This window comes from Podarcis cretensis, assembly GCF_951804945.1.
Source record: "Podarcis cretensis genome assembly, chromosome: 2".
NCBI lineage: Eukaryota > Metazoa > Chordata > Lepidosauria > Squamata > Lacertidae > Podarcis > Podarcis cretensis.
This window is the reverse complement of record NC_137171.1, coordinates 13,916,450-13,935,579: the sequence shown is the minus strand read 5'-3', so window position 1 is coordinate 13,935,579 and position 19,130 is coordinate 13,916,450. Positions and strand designations below refer to the sequence as shown.

Sequence of the window (19,130 nt, the reverse complement as noted above, 5' to 3'; positions counted from 1 at the left end):
AATGAACCGAAAAAGCCTCAAAAACAAAAACGCAAAATAGATGGCAAAAACAAAAGCGCCAAACTTAATCTATTCCGGAAGTCCGTTTGACTTCCGAAATGTTTGAAAATGTAGGCGCAGCTTCTGATGGGTGCAGGCGCCCCGGAAACAATAGACTACAACCACATCAGACATTTGGCTTCCGAAAAATGTTGGAAAACCGGAATGCTTTCTTCCGGGTTTTCGGCATTTGGGAACCAAGGCATTTGAGAACCAAGGTACCACTTTCCATCAGTGACCATGAATGTAGAGCCAGGGTTGGTGGTAGCTGCTCAAAATAGAATAACAGAGTGTTATCTTCTGTTCCCTCAAGTCCATAAAGTGGAAGTAAGGGGGTGGGGGTGCCAAAGATGGGTCAACTAACACAGTGTTTCCCAACCTTTTTTGGGCAAAGGCACACTTGTTTCATGAAAAAAATCTCGAGGCACACCACCATTAGAAAATGTTTAAAAAATTAACTCTGTGCCTATATTGACTATATATAAAGTAACTCTCTTTAATAGGAATCAAATAAACACAAAGAAAGTATTTTATAATTACTTTATTATGAAATAGTAAGTAAACAGAAATATGAAAAATTATAAAATACTTTATTCAGTGCGCCTTTTGTCCCTCTCCTCGAAATGCTCCAACTCAATGTTCCTCCGCGGGCTGGCCATTGGAGAGCCGTGTCGCCCACACCGCAGCCCAATACAATATGAACCCTCCCCTCGCAAGCGGCAACCCCTCCACACTCCCCACCTTAAGCCTCCACACGCGCCCTGCCCAAAGAGATGCCCGCCCGCGCGCGAGGGGATCCTTTACCTCAGCATCCCGCCAAAAAAAAAAAAAGAGGGCGGGAGACTGCGGTCCCTCAGAGGCTGGGCGTTAGGAAGAAGCAGCCGCCTTCATCCAAGCAGGAGCAGCAGCAGCTGTAGCTGTAGTAGCGCCAAGCTGTGCCGGGGACTCCGTGCCCATGAGGGGAGGGAGGGGAGAGAGAGGAGAGGCAGCAGGTCGCCCTCTTAAGTCACGCGCGCGCAGGCACCACCACGCATCCCTCGCGCCCTCTCGCAGAGCCCCTGCTCAGCACCTCCCGCCTCGGGGACGCCCGTCATGAGCCGCTGAGAGGCCGCCAAGCCTCCAGGCTGCTCCCATTCAGCCTTAGGCGCGCGCCCGCCTCGGGAAAAGCGGTGCTGGGAGGCGGAGAGAGAGAGAGAGAGAGGACGCCGCTGGCCGCGTCCCACCCTCAGTCAGTCGGCTCGGAGCTACTGAGGAGAGGGAGGTGGGGACGACGGCGCGTCTGTTCCGCTCGGGGCCAGCGCGCCCCCGCCCCCCTCTCCAGAATCCCCAACTAAATACGATGCGCTAAGGGAGGGGGGAGAACCCACCCACAAAGAGGACGCCTTTCTGCAGGGCGCCTAAGGCCTCTCGCCGCCCGCCTCGCCCGCCTCCCTCCCACGGCACACCAGGCAACGTCTCGCGGCACACTAGTGTGCCGCGGAACACCGGTTGGGAAACACTGAACTAACAGGCCTCGCCCCCCCCCCATTTCTGTCAGAACAATCATGCAGCTCACTTCTTGCCTTTTCTTTCCACCGAAGGACCAAATGCAACATCGCAGAGCACAGTCGCCTGGGCACAGTTTGCCAGGGTAAGCGCCGCCCCTGCCTCCTCCTGCTGCTCACCGAAGTGCCTTTCCCTCTTCTTATTTCCTCTCCCCTTTCCCCCACAGCCTACTTCGTACGCTTTCTCCTTCTGGACCTGGATTGATGGCATCCTGCTCCTGATAAAGGAGCACCTCCTGCAACTCTGGAACAACGAGTAAGGAGAGGGGTGGGGAAGAAGAGGGGGAAATTTGGCTTCTTCCTTCTCAAATAGCAGAACTCGAGGAGTCGCACAAAGCCTTGAACGGCAACGGCCCCTGGAGGGCGCTGTTTGCTAGGGGGTGTTTTGCCCGTCTCCGCCACTCGTTGCAAAAGCCACCTGAGTTCTTTGCAAATACAGTGGTACCTCTGGTTACGTACTTAATTCATTCCGGAGGTCCGTTCTTAACCTGAAACTGCTCTTAACCTGAAGCACCACTTTAGCTAATGGGGCCTCCTGCTGCCGTGCCCTCGGAGCGCGATTTCTGTTCTCATCCTGAAGCAAAGTTCTTAACCCGAGGTAATATTTCTGGGTTAGCGGAGTCTGTAACCTGAATCGTATGTAACCTGAAGCGTTTGTAACCTGAGGTTACAAACCCCCTTTCATAGAATGATAGTTGTAGAGTTGGAATACATTGTCTTGCCCAATGCAAGGTGATTCTTTTCAAATCAGATTCAGAAGCAACACAAACGCAAGTGGGTAAGAAGGTTACAGATTTTATTCCAAACAGCAAGTACAGTCATACCTCGGGAGGAATACGCTTCAGGATAAGTATTTTCAGGTTGTGCTCCGTGGCGACCCGGAAGTAACGGAGCACATTACTGCCGGGTTTCGCCGCATGTGCAGACGGTCACAATGACGTCACGCGCATGTGCGGAAGCGGCGAATTGCGGCACGCGCAGATGCGGGTTGCATTCGCTTCTGGATGCGAATAGGGCTCCGGAATGGATCCTGTTCGCATCCAGAGGTACCACTGTAGTATATACATTACCAAGCAAGCACTTCAGTCCATGGGGAATTGACCCACAGGTAGCCTTCGATGCACAGCTCTGCGGCCAACAGACTGTGCCGAACTCCCAACTGTTCTATTCAAAACTACAGGTGAAACTCGAAAAATTAGAATATCGTGGGAAAGTTCATTTATTGCAGTAATTCAACTTAAAAGGTGAAACTAATATATGAGATAGACTCATGACATGCAAAGTGACATATGTCAAGCCTTTATTTGTTATAATTGTGATGGTCATGGCATACAGCTGATGAAAACCCCAAATTAGCAATTAGAATATTAAATGAAATCAGCAAAACAAGGATTGCAAATAGAGCAATATTGGACCTCTGAGAAGTAGAAGCATGCATATGTACTCAGTACTTGGTTTGGGCCCCTTTAGCATCAATTACTGCCTCAGTGTGGCATGGCATGGATGCTATCAGCCTGTGGCGCTGCTGAGGTGTACGCCATGACCATCACAATTATAACAAATAAAGGCTTGACATACAGTGGTACCTCTGGTTAAGTACTTAATTCGTTCTGGAGGTTTGGTCTTAACCTGAAATTGTTCTTAACCCGAGGTACCACTTTAGCTAACGGGGCCTGCCGCTGCTGCACGATTTCTGTTCTCATCCTGAAGCAAAGTTCTTAACTCAAGGTACAGTGGTGCCTCGCAAGACGAAATTAATCCGTTCCGCAAGTCTCTTCGTCTAGCGGTTTTTTCGTCTTGCGAAGCAAGCCCATTGACGGCTTAGCGGCTTTTAGCGGCTTTTAGCGGCTTTTAGCGGCTTTTAGCGGCTTTTAGCGGCTTTTAGCGGCTTAACGGCTTAGCGGATAAGCAGATAAGCGGCTTAGCGGCTTAGAAAAAGGGGGGGAAGGAAAAAACCCCCGCAGGAACTCACAAGACATTTTCGTCTTGCGAAGCAAGCCCATAGGAAATTTGTTTTGCGAAGCACCTCCAAAACGGAAAACCCTTTCGTCTAGCGGGTTTTCCGTCTTGCGAGGCATTCGTCTTGCGGGGCACCACTGTACTATTTCTGGGTTAGTGGAGTCTGTAACCTGAAGCGTATGTAATGTGAGGTACCACTGTATCTCGCTTTGCATGTCATGAGTCTATCTCATGTATTAGTTTCACCTTTTAAGTTGAATTACTGAAATAAATGAACTTTTCCACGATATTCTAATTTTTCGAGTTTCACCAGTAGATGCTGTCTCAGCTATGAGCCACCCTGCCCTAGATCCAAGTCACATACTGGCCAGTGCATGTTTTCAGTAATTGAGTAAATTCCTTGTCCTTGTCACTCAGGGGAGGGGACTGCAGGAAGAGATCGTCATAAAAGTAATTTTATTATTTGTACCCCACCCATCTGATGTGAGGCTACAGTTGTCGGGAGGGAGTTAAGGCAGCGCAAAGGTGGCAGCTGTTTGACCTCGATATTTCTCCTCTTCCCACCTGCATCTCATCCTAGCCTCATCATGGGGTTCGTGAGCCGCAAGCGGGAGAGGAGTTTGTTGAAGAAGAAGAAGGCAGGCACCTTCCTGCTGCGCTTCAGTGAGAGCACCGCAAATGGGGGCATCACCTTTACCTGGGTGGACTTCGACAACACAGGTTATTTCCTGGAATTCTCTCCCTTGCCTTGCCTTGTGGTGCCAGTGTGGTGTAGTGGTTAAGAGCGGTAGACTCGTAATCTGGTGAACCGGGTTCGATTCCCCGCTCCTCCACATGCAGCTGCTGGGTGACCTTGGGCCAGTCACACTTCTCTGAAGTCTCTCAGCCCCACTCACCTCACAGAGTGTTTCTTGTGGGGGAGGAAGGGAAAGGAGAATGTGAGCCGCTTTGAGACTCCTTAAAGGGAGTGAAAGGCGGGATATCAAATCCAAACTCCTCTTCTTCTTAATCATCACAGTGTGTGTGTTTTTCTGCTGTTTTTTTTTTTCTTGGGGGGGGGGGTTTAAAAAAACTATTTTTCCAATGCTTCATTGTATTTTTTAACTTACGCACTGATTAGAGATGTGAATCCCTTTTAAAAAATCTGTGAAAATGGGGGTGGAATGTGGGGAACAGTTGTCCCTGTGACAACTTTGCCTTGCTCAGTATGATTTCTGTGTAGCAGTTAGTTTTTACCCTACTTCCCTCTGCCATGTTAAGCTGGAGAGTTAGTGCCCCTTTGTGTCAGCACACAGAAAATTTATGGTTCAAAGATGAGTTTTTAGGCTTGCAGCAAATCCATTTCCTTTAATTAGTATAACTTAATCAAGCATTCGGACAAGAAGATAAGCAAGGTTAAAAACAACATACAGTCCAAGCTACGATTGCAAATCTGAAGTATTGATTATTGATGCAGAGCTGGGAAATGCTAATTAAATCAAGCAAGTCTGGGCTGTCTCTGAAGGACATGACAAAAACCAAAAGAAGCCTTTTATTTTCATTTTTTATCATTTTAATTGGATTGCACTGGGGTAAGGAAAATCGGCTATAGGGCCTGTTCTTGTGTCCCTGGAACCAGCAAAAACAGGTGTGGAAGTGGGAATATTTGCCACCAGTCACCCATTTTCAGGGAGTCCCCCCCCCCCCAGGCCTTTCCATCTCTATACCTGATAAGTGTGTATAAGAACTAGGGATAGAGAAATCCATTGCAGTTCAGTCCCAGTTCTACACGGGAGCAGAACTAAGTCCATCTCCTTTTGCTTTCCTGCAGATTTGAAGGTGAAAATCCTTTAAATACAAATTATTATTATTATTTAAGTACTTACAACGTGGTCCAAATAAATAAATAGAATGCATGAACCAGCACCAGGATTTTCCAAAATGAGGTATTGATACACCCTCCCATTTTTGTCAGTCCTTCTGAACTCTCCTCATGTGTTTAGTGCAGTGCCAGATTTACGTATAAGATAAACAAGTGGGTGGCGCTGTGGGTTAAACCACAGAGCCTAGGACTTGCCGATCAGAAGGTCGGTGGTTCGAATCCCCGCGACGGGGTGAGCTCCCGTTGCTCGGTCTCTGCTCCTGCCAACCTAGCAGTTCGAAAGCACACCAAAAAGTACAAGTAGATAAATAGGTACCGCTCCCGCGGGAAGGTAAACGGCGTTTCCATGCGATGCTCTGTTTCGCCAGAAGCGGCTTAGTCATGCTAGCCACATGACCCAGAAGCTATACGCCGGCTCCCTAAGCCAATAAAACGAGATGAGCGTTGCAACCCCAGAGTCGTCCGCGACTGGACCTAATGGTCAGGAGTCCCTTTACCTTTCAACAAGCTATAGCTTAGGGCCCCACCCTCTTGGGGGCCCCCAAAAAAATTTAAAGGGAAAAACCTGGATGTATTAATAGACTTATTCTTAATTGTATTTCAGTTCAACAATTACTTTGATAAAATACATATTTTGTTATGTGCAAATTGTTTTGGATACCTATTAGGTCCATAAATTACCATATAGCAGATATTCAACACAAAAAAGCAACAATTTGTTGTTGACAAAGGACAGCTGGACGTATAAAGGGCCCCATTACCTTCAGTAGCTTAGGGCCTCATCAAACCTAAATTGGGCCCTATGCTGGTGAGATGTAGGCAGACCATTTTCATTCTAAGCCTGCCTGTCTGTTTTATTTAACTTTTATATAGCTGCTATTCAGTAAATATTCCCTTGGTTTCTTGTTACAAAACAATGATTTAAAACCAAAACCAAAAACCCAGTAATAGAATCTTTATAATCGTCAACAAACACTAGAAGATAAGACGGAGGGAATTCTTGCAACAGAGATAGCCTAAGAAGAATTTACTTATTTAAAATGCAGTTTTGAAAAAGCTTGCATGAACAAAACTAATTCCACCTGACGACCTGGCTGGTAGCAAGATTCTGCGCCCAGATTTGTAGGAACAGAACATTCTCTAGAATAAAATAGCTTACTAGGGAAATGATGAAGTTGCCCTTTGGGGCGCCTCAGGGTCAATTTCTATGGTAGCCCAAATCTCAGTTGTACGGGTGTATGTATATATCTCGATTTTAACTCGTGAGCTATTGCTGCAATCTGCTCTGATTGTCTATTTTAAGTTTATGGATGCTGTTTTTACTGTGTTATGCGAGCTGGTCTTTGACCGTAATAAATTATCTATCCATCATCTGGATGGGTTGATCTACAGACAAGATCAGAAAGAACTCCACCTGACACTTGGACTATGTGTTTCTAACCTCTGCAGGTTCCCCCAGGTTCCAGTCAGTGGAGCCCTACACCTGCGTCGAGCTAAAGTCCCTGGCGCTGCCAGACATCATCCATGACTATCACTTCCTGGCTATGGAGCAAAAATCTGAGAATCCACTGAAGTACCTCTATCCTGACACGCCCCGGGATTCAGCTTTTTCTCCTTACTATAGCGAACGCCGGGAAGGTATTCCTGCCTGCCAGATTGTCATGGGGTTCCCTCTTTCATGACACTCTTCTATGCCCTGAATTCCAGGGCATTCGGATGTCTTGCATTTTCACGTTTATGGGCCCGGCTTATATGTATTCAGTATTTCTGTAATCTCGCCGTGCAGAATTCAGCCTCCTCAGGTGATGATTATGACTTACTGAATTTATATACCGCCCTATACCCAGGGGTCTCAGGGATAAGATAGAAAACCACAAAATACAGTATTTACTCAGAATTTACTCAATTACAGTGGTACCTCGGGTTAAGCACCGTATTTTTCGCTCTATAAGACACACCAGACCATAAGACGCGCCTAGTTTTTGGAGGAGGAAAACAAGAAAAAATAATATTCTGAATCCCAGAAGCCAGAACAGCAAGAGGGAGCGCTGCGCAGCGATCCCTCTTGCTGTTCTGGCTTTTGGGATAGCTGCACAGCCTGCATTCGCTCCATAAGACGCACACACATTTCCCCTTACTTTTTAGGAGGGAAAAAGTGTGTCTTATAGAGCAAAAAATACGGTACATAATAAAAGTTAAAACAACAACCCAATAACACACCTCCCCCAAAAACCCACATTTTAAAAGGGCATGGGGTGTAAATCAAATCAACCCAAAGGCTTGGTTAAAAAGAAACGTTTTTGCCTGGTGTGTAATGAAGGCGCCAGCCGAACCTCCCCAGGGAGAGCATTCTACAGATGGGGAGCCACTGCAGAGAAGGCCTGTTTTTGTATTGTCGTCCTCTGGACCTCTTGAGGAGGCGGCACACGAAGGAGGGCCTCAGAAGGTGATCTCAGGGTCCGGGTAGGTTCATGTGGGAAGAGGCAGTCTTTAACGGATTGGGGTCCTGAGCCGCAGAGAACTTGATTGCTGGTGAGGTGAGGTTTTGAAACAACATCTACAGCTTTTATGGCTGCCATGATGATGATGATCAGGCTTTTTTCAGCCGGAACTCACTAGATGTCAGTTCTGGCACATCTCAGGGGAGCGCCATTGCCTTTGGTTATCCTTTGGTTATCCTCACAGAACTCTAGCCCAATGGTTGCCATGAATTTGATTGGAATTACAGTGGTGCCCCGCAAGACGAACGCCTCGCAAGACGGAAAACCCGCTAGACGAAAGGGTTTTCCGTTTTGGAGGCGCTTCGCAAAACGAATTTCCCTATGGGCTTGCTTCGCAAGACGAAAAAGTCTTGCGAGTTCCTGCGGGGTTTTTCCCCTTTCCCCCCCTTTTCCTAAGCCCTAAGCCGCTTATCAGCTGATCCGCTGATAAGCCGCTTATCAGCTGATCCGCTAAAAGCCGCTAAACCGCTAATAGCGCTAATCCGCTAAGATGTCAATGGGCTTGCTTCGCAAGACGAAAAAATCGCTATACGAAGAGCCTCACGGAACGGATTAATTTCGTCTTGCAAGGCACCACTGTAATTCTATAATGAAATGATTTTAGAATGTTTTATCGTTTTACTGTTGTTAGCCGCTCTGAGCCCGGCTTCGGCTGGGGAGGGCGGGATATAAATAAAATTTATTATTATTATTATTATTAGAGAATAATGGAGGTGTTCATTGTGATTTCCTGCACCTCTTTTTCTAGAAAAAAAACGCCAACGATAACTATGGTAAACTTTATATTCTGCCATCTATGTCATAGAACTTCACAGAGTAACATAATTTACAACAAAAAGAAGAAAAAGCCAGAGCCTCTGCTCTGCGGAGTTTACTGTCTAAGGGTGAAGACACATAATAATTATACAAAACCGGAACGTGCAGCAATTTTTTCAGCTCTGGTGTGGGCCTGGCTTAGTCCCAAATTTGGACATGCACACCAGCAAATTGAAGGTTAACTCAGCTGTTAGTCTTGCCCCCATACTTCAAGTAGGCTCTCCTTTTATTTTGGGGAAATTAATAAAGGAATGTTTTACATGAAGGCTTACCTACTTATTTGCCATTGTATTGGCTGTTAAGAAATATTTTTGAAAGTGCAAGACTTCTCCATGGGTTGGGGTGAAGGGAGCAAGGTTCATTGGTCACATCATCAGGGGAAGGCCAATCAGTGCTGCTGGCTTCTGCTTCACACTTGCAAACCGCCTGCCCCTGAGCTTGTATCTTGAGAATTAAAATACCGTAATTTTTGCTCCATAAGACTCACTTTTTCCCTCCTAAAAATTAAGGGGAAATGTGTGTGCGTCTTATGGAGCAAATGCAGACTGCGCAGCTATCCCAGAAGCCAGAACAGCAAGAGGGATTGCTGCTTTCACTGCACAGCGATCCCTCTTGCTGTTCTGGTTTCTGAGATTCAGAATATTTTTTTTCTTGTTTTCCTCCTCCAAAAATTAGGTGCGTCTTGTGGTCTGTTGCGTCTTATAGAGCGAAAAATACGGTACACTTGGACATTAATCTGGTGCTGGGGCTTCATAGACCTCCATAGGTTCTACAGTAAAAGTGTCACCCTGAAAACACTTCCAGAATGCTTCCACAGCTCTAAAAACATTGTGTCTGCCTTCACTTTTAACACAGCATCCACACAACATTGCTGGCCAACCTGTTTCCCCCTCTAGATAATTCAGATTTCCCCTTTCCTCTACACAGATGATATTTGCTTTTTTTAAAAAAATAAATATAAATCATAGTTACTAACTCTGCAACTCAAAAACTTCAAAGTAAATTATTCATTTTTTATATATAAAAAGGTGTGCATTTGCATATCAACAAGACAGATTTCCAGATCTCTTCTCAAGCATAGAATTCGAGTAACATTTGTACAAACTTCAGGCACTCTCTGAATGCAGAATCCACTGGGGCAGAACTCATGGGTGCTGAGCTCAGTGCTGTCTTCCTTGCTTTGGTTGGTGAGGGGTCCAATCCTGCTTCTAGCTCCCTTACACACCCTTTTTTCTCTCCTTCCCAGCGGACCTGACAGAAGAGAGACGCTATTTGAACCGCCGCCTGATCAGAGTCTCGTCTCAGTGAGTTGTGCCATCTCATCCCATGTCAGCCTCTTCGAGAGCTTACCGTATTTTTTGCTCCGTAAGACACACTTTTTTCCTTCTAAAAAGAAAGGGAAATTGCCTGTGCGTCTGAGCGAATGCACTGGACCGCAGCCGTGGCTCCCGTCAGTCAAGCAAAGCGGGAGCCGCTTACAGGGCTTCTGTCCCGCTTTGCGTGGCTCTCCCTTTGTTTGCTTTACAGCGAGCCGGGAGGAGGCAGGCGATTCAGAGCCAGCGGGCGCTTTTAAAAGCGGTGCCTAGCCAGCAACAGCTGCAGCAGCCTCAGCTAGCAAAGGTCCGCGTGCTCCCTAAACGGAGCAATGAGGCTGCAGAGGGACGGCAGGGCACAGGAGGGGTTGAATCCGGAAGGATAAAATTTAAGCAACCAGCAGCAAAAAAAACCACCAACCTCGAGCTCTGAGCCACGAGCACAGTGAAAATCAGGAGGTAATATAGGAAGGCTGCTGGGGACTGGAGGGCAGGGGATGAGGGCGAGGGAAAAATTATGCAAATCCCCCCACGTCTCAGCTGATCTGCTGGCTCCTTGAGCATGCACACTAAACAAACATACAGCTCCTGTCCCTCTCAGTCTCACTCTGATATACCAGTAGTTTATTAAATAGTTTAGTACAACATATTTTTTCCCTGTTTTCCTCCTCTGAAAACTAGGTGCGTCTTAAGGTCAGGTGCGCCTTATGGAGCGAAAAATACGGTACTTGCCATACCAGATCTCATCACACCTCTTTCAACTTCTGAGCCTATTGGGGACATCAGAAATTTGGGGCTGCCCTGCATACTTAATCCCCTGGGCTGGGGTTGTGGGGAGGAACATCCTGGGCTCCCCCCTTCTACAGTGGGCCACTTTGACCTGACGTTTCTATGAAGTCTGGTGACTCCAAGCACTAAGGGAACTCCTTAGTGTAGCTGATCTTCAGAGGACCAGCTCTCACCACCCATCAGCTTATCGGTGATGTCACATAGAATGTCAGGTGTAAGGCAGGTGGGTGTGGCTTTGGGGAAACACCCTGATGGGCCAAATTGGGACATCTGGTGGGCCATAGGCAAAGACACCCAAACCTTAGGCAAAGGCAAAACTTTAACCTATGCTCAATGGGATAAAAGGTTAATTGCAGCTTGCTTGATGCCTAAAGGAGAGGCAGCCAAACAACGCTTTTTAGGGAGAGTTTTGCAGCCTGGTTGCCATGTTAGAAAAGGCACTGCCTCAACATCCCATCTAGTCCTGCATCTGAAAGTCGTAGCGCACTCTCTTTCCCTTGTGGACAGGCAGTGAAGCTGCACGTTGGAAAATTCAGGACAGAAATTTGCCTAAAATGTATAATTTGTTATTAGATTTGCAGGGGGGGGGGGGAATAGATTTTAACCTCTGGGGAAAACTTAAACGATTTGAAGTTTACAGCATGTTATTCTTTAAAGGAGAACTACAGTGGTACCTCAGGTTAAGTACTTAATTCGTTCTGGAGGTCCGTTCTTAACCTGAAACTGTTCTTAACCTGAAGCACCACTTTAGCTAATGGGGCCTCCCGCTGCTGCCGCGCTGCTGGAGCACGATTTCTGTTCTCATCCTGAAGCAAAGTTCTTAACCCGAGGTACTATTTTTGGGTTAGCGGAGTCTGTAACCTGAAGCATATGTAACCCAAGGTACCACTGTACTTGAAAACGATTTGCAGATGGTATTTAACTCCGAGTAGCCTAGGACTTGCCGATCAGAAGGTCAGCGGTTCGAATCCCTGTGACGTGAGCTCCCGTTGCTTGGTCCCTGCTCCTGCCAACCTAGCAGTTTGAAAGCACGTCAAAGTGCAAGTAGATAAATAGGTACCACTCCGGCGGGAAGATAAACAGCATTTCCATGTGCTGCTCTGGTTTGCCAGAAGCGGCTTAGTCATGATGGCCACATGACCCGGAAGCTGTACGCCGGCTCCCCAGCCAATAAAGCGAGATGAGTGCTGCAACCCCAGAGTCGGTCACGACTGGACCTAGTGGTCAGGGGTCCCTTTACATTTACCTTTACCTAGCTTTGCTAAGATGTATAAGACTGAATCAGATCAGTGCTGGAGATGCAAAGAGGTTGAGGGAACATTCTTTCATATGTGGTGGACATGTAAAAGAGTAAGAGAGTATTGGGAAATAATCCATAATGAATTGAAAAAAAATGTTTAAAAGTACTTTAAAAAAAAACCAAAAACACAGAGTCCTTTTTGTTGGGGATAATTCCAACGGAAATTCCCAGATGTCAGAAAAGGTTATTTATGTATGCCACTACTGTGGCCCATGTTTTGTTAGCCCAAAAATGGAAAATGAGCGAGGTCCCAACCAGAGAAGAATGGCAACTTAAGCTGACAGAATATGCGCAGCTTGCAGACTTAACATATAGAATAAAGGGACAAGGAGAATATATGTTTAGAGAAGATTGGAAAACGTTTATTATATATTAATATATGGCGACGAATTGTGTACAGCTGAAAATGTTGGCAGCAGTAAAATAAATTGAACAGTGTAAATAAGTTTTGATGGATGCAATAATGGAATACTGAATGGTTTAGTTTTTGTAAAATATGCAAGGATTTATGATATGCAAAATGAACCGTGGAAAGAGAAGAAGGGAAGTCATTGATATTTGAAGGATATTTAAATAAGTATTTTAAATTGTAAAACTACGCCCACCCACCCATATTTTTCTGTGTATAAGATGATGCTTTTGACTAAAAAAAAAGGCAAAAATTAGGTGTCGTCTTATACATGGATAGTGAATGTGGAGGGGGGATGTGCAATTAATGGCAGAAGCAAGCAGGAGATTGGCAGTTGCGATTGGGCGGGTGATTGATGGCTGCAGCAAGGCCTGCTGGCAATTGGCTGTGGCAATTTCGCAGGCGATTGCTGGCTGCAGCAATTGGGCGGGTGGGGTGTTGGAGGTGGCGAGTGTGTGCAATGGGCAGTGGTTGTGGCAAGCGATCAGCTGTGGTGGGCAGACGGGTGAGTGATTGGGAGAAGTGACCTCCCCACCCCCCAAAAAAGCTAAACATCTTACAGTGGTGCCTCGCAAGACGAAAAGAATCCGTTCCGCGAGTCTCTTCATCTTGCGGTTTTTTCGTCTTGCGAAGCAACCCTATTAGCGGATTAGCGCTATTAGCGGCTTAGCAGATCAGCTGATAAGCGGCTTAGCGGATCAGCTGATAAGCGGCTTAGCGGCTTAGAAAAAGGGGGGGAGGGGAAAAAACCCGCAGGAACTCGCAAGACATTCTCGTCTTGCGAAGCAAGCCCATAGGGAAATTCGTTTTGCGAAGCGCCTCCAAAACGGAAAACCCTTTCGTCTAGCGGGTTTTCTGTCTTGCGAGGCATTCGTCTTGCGGGGCACCACTGTAATTTTGGGTTTAAAAAAAATAGTGTCGTTTTATACATGTGGCGTCTTATACACAGAAAAATACGGCATGCATATATATATATATATATATATATATATATATATATATTGTAATGAATGTATGGGGGTTGCTCGTGCGTAAGTTGCTAACCTGCCTGGCTAGTTAGCCTGGTCAAACCTTTCCTGCCTGGACAGCCCTTCACTTCGTGGCTGTTCAGTCGCTAGCAGAATCCCTCAGTGGGCGTTTCTTAAACTTCTTCCAGCACAAAAGCTCTTTGACGCCAAGTCTACGCCTACTTTCCCTGCGCGGAAGTCTTCTGCGCAGGGTGGGTGTGGGCAGAGGAGGACCAGTGCTCTCCCCGCTGGTCTCCAGCGAAGAGTCCTGGAGACCCCTCTCCGATTCCCCCGACCGCCCCCCTTTATCCCTGGTGTTACGCTGATTTCCTTCCCCAGCCGAAGAGTTCCCTCTCTCCCTGCTTGCCCCTTCTCCGGCATCGCTTGAGAGCTCTGCCTCCACTCCTGGCCCTGATGTCAGTTCCCTGACATATGTATATGTATGTTCTTATTTATCCAGGCAGCCAGAAGAGGCCCAGGTTCCCAGGCCGAATGATTTGGCCCTTGCAGACGATGAGCACTTGAACCACGATCTGGCGGGATTGGAGCACTGCGTTCAAGTTCCCAGGCTGAATGGTTTGGCCCTTGCAGATGAGGACTTGAACCACTATCTGGCGGGATTGGAGCAGGGCGTTCAAGCTCCCTGGCTGAATGGTTTGGCCCTTGCAGATGATGAGCACTTGAACAATGATTTGGCGGGCTTGGCGCGCGGCGTGCAATGCCTTCTGTCCGACAGGCAAGGTGAGTGGTGAATCTGTGGCCCTCTTGAGGGGTGAAGTCCTTGCAACAGAAGTTAGTCTCCTGGGGCTACATTTGCAATGCTTTGGGTTTCTATTCTGGGTTGCAGCACACCAGATCTCTACAGTATTTCCTCCTTCAGTTCCCAGATGATTCTCTCCTTCTCTCCTGTTTCCTCCACACCAGATCCTTTCCTTCCACTGCCGGGTGATGATCAGCAGTTGCTACCACCACCCATTCGTCTGTTTGAGGCGCCTGATGAGATCCCAGAACTGAATGTGATGCCTCATGAGATCCCAGAGCTGAACGTGACGGCTGATGAGATCCCAGAGCTGAATGTCGATGAAAGCGATTTTCAATAGGTGATGATTTCTGGCAAGATGGAGGCCTAAAACTGTGGCTCTGCTCCCTTCTGACTGCCTACTGCCTTCCTTGTGCCCCCGCCATGGAGCATGGCTTTCTTATTAATCAATTCAAAGAGGATGCTGAACCACCTTTGAAGTTGCTCTTGAGTGTTCAGATAGAGAGAGAGGCTGGAGACTGGGAATGCCTGAAAATGGGTGCGTAGGCAATCAGAGTTCTGCTAGTTTGGGTTTTAGGTATTTGGGGGCTACCATGCTTGCCCTTCCCGTGTGCGGCTGCCAGCTCAACCTGTATATTTGTAAATAAGCATGTCCTGTCCATAGCTTTCAAGCGTCCCTTATTTGGAGGGACAGTCCCTTATCCCAGCGCCATGTCCCGCTGCTGTCCCTTATTGATGGGTGTCCCTTAAATTTCCCGGGTTTCAAAGGAAGCAGCTCCTCTCCCTCCCTCCCTGCTGGCCAGGGAGGAGGGAGGCTCCAACTGTGTTGCTTGGCTGCCCGGCCCGCCCCCCTCTGGCCTCCTCTCACCAGCCTCGGCCCCCGGGAACCCACCCCCCACCGGGACCGGTGGGAGCCTCAGGCCCTTCCGCCACCATCCTCCTCGCGGCCGCCGAACTGAGCCGTGTCTGCCTGGGGCCTCCCCTCTGCCCTACGCCGCCACTCCCGCTAAGCCGTACTGCGGCTGAGCCGCCAAAGGACCCGAATTAGATGGGCAGCCTGGCGCGGCCTATGAATTGCTGAGGAGCCTTGAGAGGAGAGCAAGGGCAACCATAGAGAAAGCAGTTCAGGAAGAGGAGGAAGAGGCGGAGGCGGAGGCAGGTGTTCCAAGGGCTACAAGGGAAGGACCGCAAGCGCTTCTCCCATAGATTTGTAGTGGTAGACTAGCATAGATGGTCTGATTTGTGGGTTTACTTCGGGCGCTATTCCCCCCCCCTTCCTCCCACCTGATGGAATTGAGAGCTGCAGATGGAGCACGAGAGAAAAGATACAGAACTGCAGCAGCATCTTCGTAGGTTGGGCTTCGTTTTGCGCGAAAAGTGGTTGCTGCTTGTAGTTATTTAATTGCAGTGTTTCATCGGCTGGTGTCTTGAGCAGCAACCTCTGGAAACGAAGGGCTAAAAACCGGCACTGCTCTCCCAAATTATCTGGTCCCTTTTAACTGGTTGACTAAAATCCCTTATTTTGGCTGCTGGTCCCTTATTTTCAAATCTGTCAGTTGACAGCTATGGTCCTGTCCTTAGGATGCCTTATGATGTCCTGTCCAGTCCAGCTTCTCCAGAACTTCCCATCATTTGGAGAAGTAGAGGGTGAAAATCAAACTGCATATTGGTATCTGCAAACATGGACAGAGGTTTCTCTTTTCTCTGGAATTTTGGTCCTTCTGTTCAGTCGTCTTTTCCAATTTGTATTTTTTTCAGAGACCGTTCTGCTAATGTCATTTCCAAATCATTGCAGAGGCCCGTAGGTTCCTTCCTTATCCTCCCACGCCTTTTTCCAGACCCGATCTATGGCAGGGTTGGGGGTTTTGTGTGTGTTTGTTTTTGTAATAAAATCCACTTTTGCTGGCTCCACGGTTTTCGCCACATTGCGATTTTTGCATCACGCACACATAAACACACACACACATATGATTTGTGATACGTTGCCAGGTCAAAAACTGTGGAACTGTTATCATGATATGGACTTCAGACCGGTCTTGGGCAATATCGACCTTGGACGTTGAACGGAATCTGTTCCGGAAGTCTGTTTGACTTCCAAAACATTCAAAAACCAAATTGCGGCTCTTGGTTGGCTGCAGGAAGCTGCGGAAGCCCTGTCAGACGTTCAGGTTCCAAAAGAATGTTTGCAAACTGGAACAATCACTTCTGGGTTTGCGGCGTTCGGGAGCCAAAACGTCTGAGTTCCAGGGCGTTCAGGATCCAAGATATGACTGTATTGCCCAGCCCTAACGGTAGGTTGTGTACATGGCTTCCCATTAATCATTTGTTAATCCCACTAATTTTCAGTGCATTTCCTCGCCACATTCCTAACTGCAGAATACTCCTTGGTTGTTGGTTTTTGGGGTTTTTTAAATGGATTTGTTGTGCTCATACATGAGGCCTTTTAATCCTTTTTTACTTGCGCAAGCCTACATTCCCCACAATGCCCTTGAGCCTCTCCCGAAACAGTCTGGAGATGTCCTTAATTGCTCCTCACATTTTCCCCACTTCTGACCGGGTAGGGAAAGGTGGCTTTAATTACAGTGGTACCTCGGGTTAAGTACTTAATTCGTTCTGGAGGTCCGTTCTTAACCTGAAACTGTTCTTAACCTGAAGCACCACTTTAGCTAATGGGGCCTCCCGCTGCCGCCGGAGCACAATTTCTGTTCTCATCCTGAAGAAAAGTTCTTAACCTGAAGCGCTATTTCTGGGTTAGCGGAGTCTGTAACATGAAGCATATGTAACCTGAAGCATATGTAGCCCAAGGTACCACTGTACTGGTTTTGTCGCATTGTGTAATCCCCGCCCCTTTAAAAACAACAATCAAATAATAATTATATTATTATTATTATTATTATTTATACCCCGCCCATCTGGCTGAGTTTCCCCAGCCACTCTGGGCGGCTCCCAATCAAGTGTTAAAAACAGTACAGCGTTACTTATTAAAAACGTCCCTGAACAGGGCTGCCTTAAGATGTCTTCTGAATGTCAGGTAATTGTTTATCTCTTTGACATCTGATGGGAGGCCGTTCCACAGGGTAGGCGCCACTACCGAGAAGGCCCTCTGCCTGGTTCCCTGTAGCTTCACTTCTCGCAATGAGGGAACCGCCAGAAGGCCCTCAGCGCTGGATCTCAGTGTCCGGGCTGAACGATGGGGGTGGAGACGCTCCTTCAGATATACTGGACCGAGGCCGTTTAGGGCTTTAAAGGTCAGCACCAACACTTTGAATCGTGCTCGGAAACGTACTGGGAGCAGTGGTATTTTGCTATTTAAAAATGAAAGGGGGCGTGGGAATAAAAGGAAAAGCTGCCACACAGCTACAGTTGTTCTCTGGATGTTGGGGCATATTATCGGCCCACAATGAAATTCAGGGAGGGCCAGAGGCACTGCCAGTAAGAGGAGCGGGAACATACCCCAGGAGAAATAGAAGACAGAAAGAAATAGGGATATTACTGCAGGGGCACCTTGGCTAGGCTTGATAGTTCACCTTTATCTCTCTCCCTGTAACCTTCTCTTCCCTCTTTTCTGCAAATGGAATGCCGAGCCTTTTGCACACAGAGGACTAATTTTTTTAAATAGCTTTTAATGGAGTAAGTCATACAAAATGTGTGCAACATTCATACACCCCCCCCAAAAAACAAATCATCCCTCAAAATGGAATGAATAAAACAGCATTCAAACAAACAAATAAAAACGTGAAAATGTGGAAGATATTCAACAAACCCCTCCCCTTTTTTTAAAAAAAAACATTTTAAAAGTTCGCACATGGATCCTCCCCACATTAAAATAATAATAATAATAATAATAATAATAATAATAATAATAATAATAAATTAATAATAAAAAATAACAACAATAATAACAACAACATATTTCTACCCGCCCATCTGGGCAGCTTCCAACAAAAGAATAAAAATACATTAAAACATAAGTCATTAAAAACTTCCCTAAACAAATCTTGGCCCCTTCATCTTATCACCCGGTTTCTTACTAGCAGGGGATTGGGGCCAGTGTTTAAATAAATAAATAAATACATTAATACATTAAATAAAAATGTTAAATAAAAGCACGACAGCACGTGTGCTATCAATAAATTAAGTATGTCGATTAAATACAATGAAAAAGTGTACGACTTGGACGCGCATATCCACCCTTCTGCGTTGGGCTTCCCTCCTCCGATCTTAGTTTGCATTCCTGGCTAACGCTGCGCAATGGGAAATGACTCTTGCCACCACGACGGCGAAGGACTGCAGGCGAAGCAGGATGGGGTCCTGCAAGGCTTGCTTCTCCCATTCTGACGAAATGGGAGGGAGGCCTGGGCTGCTGCTTTCCATATTTCCTCCAACCTGTAGGAGAGAAAAGTATCAGGGTTAAGAACGCAGGAAAGAGCCCTGCTGTTGAATCAAGGGGAAACATAGGTCAGCATCCTGTTTAGGGCTGGGCGATAAGCTGGTTTTCATCAACGCGATATATCGCCCGCTAAACATCGCTACATACCAATATATCACGATATCTTAAATAAATATGGGACTAGGTTGGCTTCATGTGTTTTTCTTGCATCGTGATCTTTGCATAGCTCGCGTACATCATGATTCGTGTTCTATTGTCAGGTCAAAAATGGTGAAACCGATATCACGATACAGGTTTCAGATGGATTGAGTAAATAGGATAATGGTACAAAACCAAATTTATAGTAAGTCAAATAATATGGAGAAAGTAAAGTTTAAGCGCGTGTTTAAGGAATTTAAATCAGGAATGCAAGGGGAAGATCGGAGCGCTTGACAAATGGAAT

The 19,130-nt window shown here is 46.8% G+C and overlaps 2 protein-coding genes and 1 long non-coding RNA gene across 5 annotated transcripts in view; 1 reads left to right on the top strand and 2 right to left on the bottom strand.

The window, feature by feature from the left end:
• Positions 1 to 16,209, top strand: part of STAT2 (signal transducer and activator of transcription 2) — a 50,423-nt gene extending 34,214 nt beyond the window's left edge. The window contains exons 18-24 of the mRNA XM_079966349.1: positions 1,620 to 1,669; positions 1,751 to 1,839; positions 4,123 to 4,262; positions 6,853 to 7,041; positions 9,967 to 10,024; positions 13,999 to 14,279; positions 14,463 to 16,209. Of these exons, the coding sequence (XP_079822475.1) occupies positions 1,620 to 1,669; positions 1,751 to 1,839; positions 4,123 to 4,262; positions 6,853 to 7,041; positions 9,967 to 10,024; positions 13,999 to 14,279; positions 14,463 to 14,638 (983 nt within the window). The 3' untranslated portion in view covers positions 14,639 to 16,209. The remainder of the gene's footprint in view (positions 1 to 1,619; positions 1,670 to 1,750; positions 1,840 to 4,122; positions 4,263 to 6,852; positions 7,042 to 9,966; positions 10,025 to 13,998; positions 14,280 to 14,462) is intronic.
• On the bottom strand, positions 11,406 to 13,513 carry LOC307210515. The gene is made up of 2 exons (XR_013836047.1): positions 13,422 to 13,513; positions 11,406 to 13,086 (listed from the first exon to the last, which is right to left on the bottom strand). It is a non-coding gene; the product is annotated as an uncharacterized lncRNA (long non-coding RNA).
• A 1,692-nt stretch (positions 16,210 to 17,901) lies between the features above and the next one.
• The window catches only part of IL23A (interleukin 23 subunit alpha), a 38,958-nt gene continuing 37,729 nt past the window's right edge, over positions 17,902 to 19,130 (bottom strand). For all 3 annotated transcript variants that reach the window (XR_013836029.1, XM_079966439.1, XM_079966438.1), the window contains exon 4: positions 17,902 to 18,684. Coding sequence is in view for 2 of the 3 variants with exons in the window: in XM_079966439.1 (XP_079822565.1) it covers positions 18,520 to 18,684 (165 nt within the window). In the remaining variant the exon portion in view is untranslated. The remainder of the gene's footprint in view (positions 18,685 to 19,130) is intronic.